We start from the raw sequence: 6,269 nt of genomic DNA on the forward strand, positions 1-6,269 counted from the left end.
CCCGGCGGCTCAGGCATCGCCATGTCGCCTCCAGCGTGTCCTTGTTTGCGGACGATGTGGTTATCTTCTGTCACTCTCACACTTCTGAGCTCGCCGCGGTTAGCAGGCTTTTGGACTTCTTTGGGGACGTGTCCGGCCTATGCACTAACTTTGCCAAGTGCTTGGTAGTGCCCATCCAGTGCCCTCCACGGTCGTGCTTCCATTGGCATGGCGCTTAGCCGCCCGGTTACTTCATTCCCGATGAACTACCTTGGTCTTCCCCTCTCCCTTCGAAAAGTACCACCCTCTCACCTGATTCCCCTTGTCGACAAGCTATTGGTCAAGCTTGCAACATGGAAGGCGGCGATACTCACACGCAGCGAGCGCTTGGCCCTGGTCTGACATGTGTTGACTGCCATGCCCGTACACGAAGGCGAATAGAATCATCTGGGAGTTTCTCTGGCATGAATGCAAAGATGCAAGGGCTAGCTCCTGCCTTGTCAGCTGGGCGCGTCTCTGCCGCCCGATCGAGCTTGGAGGGCTTGGCATCCGGGATCTCCATCGTACGGGTATATCTCTCCGGATTCATTGCCTTTGGCTGCAAGCAACTGATCACACACAACCATGGTCACACCTTCAGCTACCGAACGACACCGAGGTTGTTCAATTCTTCCGCGCATCCACCACCTGGACTATGGGCGATGGCACTTCGTGCCGCTTCTGGGTAGACCCGTGGCTCGAAGGTAGCTATATTTCTCTAATGACTCCTGCCTTGGTGGCCCTGGTCTCGGCCAGGAAGCGGCGTACCCAGACGGTGGCCACAACCCTACTGGCTCGCGCTTGGATCACAGACATACATGGTTCACCCGGACCAGTGGCCATTCTCGACTCTCAAGTATGTGGAGATATGGCGCAAGTTGCAGCGCGTGACTCTCCCCTCCCCCCAGCCGGACTCCATTCGATGGCGATGGACGGAGAGCGGTGAATACTCGGCCTCCTCCTGCTATACCGCCTTATTCACCGGATCCATGATGCTTGAGCATTGACAGTTGGTGTGGAAGTCTGGAGCGCCACTGTCAGTCAAGATCATCTTATATCTTGCCTCCATGAACCGCTATTGGTTTGCTGATAGGCTCGCTCGGCGTGGACCGCGGCACGAACCAGCATGCGTTCTTTGCCTTCAGGAGCCTGAAACTCTGCAGCACATACTTGTAGGATACGTCTTCGCGCGTGTTGTTTGGCACGAGATCTTGGTAGCCCTAGACCCCCCCCCCCCCCCCCCCCGCCAAGTGGTGTTGACAACTTCTTTAACTGGCTAACCACCGCCCTCCTCACGCTGCCTACTGCTAAACGCCGAGGACTTATTACCATGGCCGACCTTGTTGCTTGGACACTATGGTGCCAACTTATTACCATGGCCGGCCTTGTTGCTTGGACACTATGATGCCACCGCAATGCGGTCATCTTCGACAAGATCCCTCCCTCTACCTCTACTGTCAGAGCCAGAGGACTTGGCAACCTTACTCATGTAACCTGGAAATCTTGTAAAAGGGGGTTGAGCATCCCCATCTTTCTCTCCTCATACGACTGCCCTGAACACACCTAGCGCACGTGTCATGGCATCGACCTGTTGTTTCACTCTCTATCTATATCAATATGAAGATACGATTCTAGAAAAAAAATATACCCCCTCTGTCTCAAAATAAGTGTCTCAAGCTTAGTACAACTTTATACTAAAGCTAGTATAAAGTTGAGACACTTATTTTGGGACGGAGGGAGTAGCATATAGCATGTTGATATGAGCAATATTTTGCTCGGAAATGTGATTAATCAGGTCGCCTTAATATCAGAACTTCAGAACTTCAGAAATGTAAACTGTCACATCTTCCAAAGATGACAATTTATACATTTAAGCCACTGCACTTGAAGGTGAAGAAAACAAGGATCAAATGATACAGCTGAGAGATACCACAAGGTGCCGAAACAACGAAGTGTGGTTATTCCAGCAGTACTGCGTTGACAGGCTTACACCTCCTCAATAAGAACCTTGGACTGCGGGTTGTTCTTTCTACCTGCCTTCCTCAGTCCGCTTCCACCGTCCAGCTCCTCAAGAGCTGCTTTCTGCACCTCAACGATGCGAGCCAACGACGGCCACACCTCACTTGGCTGCTCATGAGCCCAGCATGTCATGAAGAACAGCTTCCTACCGGCGGCATGGAGCTTTTTGAAGCTCCGCGCCTTTTCTGCCTCACCCATTTTGTCTTCCTTGAGGATGCTCTCGCCAGCTTGGATGAGCCTGTGGAAGTCACACAATGCACAAACCACTGCATTGCCTCCTAGGGAGAGGATTCTGACGATATCATCCACAAGTCCAATAGCAAACCTGAAACCTCCGGTGTGTCGGTAAACAGGAGAGCATGTCTCCTCTATGCACGTCGTGAGCGCTTCAGATACTGCCTCAGGTTTAGCGCCGTCCCCCATGACTTTCGACATAGACAAGGCAACAGTTGAAGCACCCAAAAGATCAGACTGCCAATCACCATTGTAGAGGCGAAGCGTGAAGCAGTAACTGTAGAGAATATCAACCAAGTGAACAGTGAGCAGAGGAGATGGCTCAGCCCTGGTTAGCTGTTTGAGTGATGGGAGAGGAGATTCTGGCCCTTCTGGTATTTCATTGATGAAAGACTCTGAGGCGGTCACTGGATCTGATAAAGTAGTATCGTCTGTACTTATTTGTCTGATAAGCTGGCTCCCATCATGACTGAGAGAGATCGATTTAGCAGAAGGATTTTTCCACCATGGAGTCCATGGTTCAATCATCTTGCTGAGTTCACCAGAGGCCAGAGCTTGCCGAAATCGTTTGATTTCATCATCAGAGAGGTCCTCAAGCTTGATTTCATCACCTATTTAGTAGAAATAACAAATAAGAACTCAACGCAGAACCTGACGGACAATGCGAAAATTCGCTGGTTCAACAATATATCCAATGTAGAATGGCAAAGGCTTAATTAAATACAAATGTGCAGGCAAAGAAAGGTGCTACAAAATGGTTGGCTGATGCTATTAACATCTAAGCTACACTTAAACATCACATAACAAAACTCCAACATGAACAAGTTTGTTCAAAGAACCTATCGTAGTGTTACAAGATGCTACTGATTTATCACAATTATAAATATGAGCAGTAAATGTAGCATACCAGAGATGGCTTTCTGAATAAGCTCCTCTGACAACATTGACTCTGCAGGGTAAAAAATGTTTAGCATTGCGAAGGTCAAATCACTGATGGTATAAAAGAATACCCGATAAACTATTTACAAGATACTTCAGTGTCTCAATGATCACCAGAAGGACACATAAAATGAATTCACAAAAGGCAGGTCCAACTAACTGTGTCAAACTAAATTGTAATCTATACATCAAAAGGAGTCCTGGACCAAGTTTCGGTCATCTGAGAAGCTATTGCACAAATCCAGATGCCACCATGCATCACAAAATAAAGAAGAGGGTCGTTTTTTCCAAGGGTAAGCATTAGTTCACTTTTTGCCCAATAACCTTAATTTCAACCATTTTTGTGAAATTGCAGCCTGTAAGCAATATTTTCTACAATGGTAACTATTACAACTGATATAAGCACCAAGAAGAAATCATACCACATGTCAACTATCTATGTTAGTGTTTTTTTTTAGGGGTTCTTGTTTGTTAGCTACCATCTAGTTCACTACTTGTGACACCTATAGAAGATCAGAGAATAAAAGGAGCTCAGCTGAGCATCTCAAAGCAATAAAACTGCAAGTTACAATTCTAAATTCTTAACTGAAAACACAGGGATCCACTTTTATAGTACCTACTACAGTACAAGCCTCCATGCCAATTACTAACAGTTTTGAGAGGAAATGGTATGCAAACAGAAATCATACTTTTGCAGGACTGATAAACCAGAAGGTAATACCTAAAATAATACTTCAAGAAAGCTCAATATGACACGGGATAATCAGACGCATTGAAGCAATAGTTGATAGCTATGAAGGCCTCAATAAGAATGCATATACACATCTAAAGTGCAGAAGACGCAAACTGGAGCGCATGTGCGTAAACCAAGGGATACACTATGTTCTATGGTTCTTAAGCATAGGTGCATATAACAAAAAAAAATCTTGTTAAACCAACATACCATCTTCACCATCGGACTCCATTTCTTCTTCCAAGTGGAACCTTCTGAGTATATCAAGCATCTTCCTTTTTGATTCATCTTCAGGCTGAATCTGCTTAAGCTCCTCTGTAACATTCTCACGCATAAAAGACTCGGTGCATTGCACACTATGCCCCTATTAAACAAGAAGAAAACGAAATATTACAAGAAATACCGAGCAATAAGACCCTTTGATGTAAAGCTAACTGCAAACACTGAAAATAGTCAAATACCAATCTTCCACAGTACCTACATGCATACAGAGGAAGACACACAATTCCACAGCGTATCAACGGAAAAATCACGGTAATGAAAATTACGGCATTCAGCAGCGAGCACAACAATGCAGTATAACTCCACAGAACCAGCTTTCTTAAATTGACTGTATAACAGCGCAGTCAAATACCAGTCTTGCACGGTATTTTCCTCAAACTAACTGGTGAGTACTTATATAGATCCATCCCTGTTCAGACTGGCAAGCAAATGTGAACTATGGTACCTAATTGCATGTGACCCAAATGCCAGCCTCCTCCAAATTTCTACACCTTACTGTCAGTGGCGGAGCCTGCTCATTTAAGGAGCCGGGGCAAGACATATGTGCAGTCAAAGTTGATAAGATTTTGCCCAAATTAACTCAACTGAACTTACTTTCTCTAATAGAGTATGAAGGAGATGCACCATGGGAGCCCAAGCAGCGCCCAGGCTTGCCCAGGCTCTCCACAGCTTACCGTCAAAATGCTAACAGATCCGAACTATGTTTCCATGTATCTCAACTGGTTACTTCCGTCCTTTCAACTGGTTTGCTCCTCTAATCTTATATAAATGCACATTACTAAAATCCAGCATGCCACCATGTATTGTTGCTGTAGCACGACGCATTGCAACCTTTTTCATGAACTCGCGTCAGATTGCGCAAAGAGTCAATTCCTAGATAAACACCCAAAAGCTAACTGTGTCCCCCCATTTTCGTTTTAGCCTGCTCTGCAACAAAATAGCTACATGCAGTATGAAAAGCAACAAGGCAGTTGTCAGAAAAAATATATACTCTAAATACCGTTTCAGCCAAAAGTTTACAGCTTCACTGCGGCAAATCGACGAACACCGCGTGGGCATAACCGAATGAGAGGGCGTAAAACTCCCAGCGCTGTGCCACAAACTTTCAGGCAGATGATGCGCACAGAGAGACAATGGAGAGGGAGGAGGACACACCTTGTAGCATGTAAGAGAGCAATAGCGGGAGTTGCAGCGTGGACAGGTGTACTGCGCGAACTGCTTCTGACATCTGTACAAACACCAAACGCGCGAGCATCAACCATCAGGATTCTACGAGCCAGATGAGGGGAAAACGTAGGGAGGGAGCGTGGGGCGGTGAGGACGCACACGCGGCAGATGACTCTGGTTTCCGCGAAGGAGGAGGACGGGGCGGAGGAGACCGAGGCGGCGGCGTCCTCGGAGACCACCACGACCCTCTCCATCGGCGGCGAGTGGTGGCTGCTCCCGCCCTTCTCGTGCGCTGATCCTCCGGTGTACGCGGGCGCTTTGGGGGCGATTCCTTCCCGGCGGGGCGGCGTGCGGCGACGAGCTTTCTCGAAGCTGAGACTGGAAGGCACGCCTCGAAGCTGGACGCCGAGTATGAGAAGAGAAAAGGTCCATATTGCCCCCGACTTGTTCAATTTAGGCCCTGATTGAAATCACCCTGATTATATAATCTAGTTTTTATAATCTATTCTCTCTCCGTTCCTAAATATAAGTCTTTGTAGAGATTTCATTAGTGGACTACATACGGATGTATATAGACATACTTTAGAGTGTACATTCAATTATTTGCTCCGTATGTAGACATTTAGTGAAATCGCTTAAAAGACTTATATTTAGAAACGAAGGGAGTAGATTATAAAAACTAGATGGACAGATTATTAAAAACTCATAATCTATTCTACACCAGCAAAAATTAGATTATGGATTGCTAATCACCCATTACCTTTGTAAAGTTGGAGGTAATTACATTCCTACCACCGTCACCCTCCTCTTTTTTTTTAAAAAACAGAGGACAAACAAGTCATTATGCAATGTAAAACCTGGATTACAGTTTATATAA

At 46.2% G+C, this 6,269-nt stretch overlaps 1 protein-coding gene across 1 annotated transcript; it reads right to left on the reverse strand.

The window, feature by feature from the left end:
- Positions 1-1,800: 1,800 nt before the first annotated feature.
- Positions 1,801-5,796, reverse strand: LOC123434868 (zinc finger HIT domain-containing protein 2). The gene is made up of 5 exons (XM_045115539.1): positions 5,552-5,796; positions 5,381-5,453; positions 4,154-4,307; positions 3,179-3,220; positions 1,801-2,882 (listed from the first exon to the last, which is right to left on the reverse strand). The coding sequence occupies exons 1-5, from the start codon at positions 5,644-5,646 to the stop codon at positions 2,005-2,007; spliced, it is 1,242 nt and encodes a 413-aa protein (XP_044971474.1). The 5' UTR covers positions 5,647-5,796; the 3' UTR covers positions 1,801-2,004.
- Positions 5,797-6,269: the final 473 nt, after the last annotated feature.

The sequence above is a fragment of the Hordeum vulgare genome, chromosome 1H (genome assembly GCF_904849725.1).
Source record: "Hordeum vulgare subsp. vulgare chromosome 1H, MorexV3_pseudomolecules_assembly, whole genome shotgun sequence".
NCBI lineage: Eukaryota > Viridiplantae > Streptophyta > Magnoliopsida > Poales > Poaceae > Hordeum > Hordeum vulgare.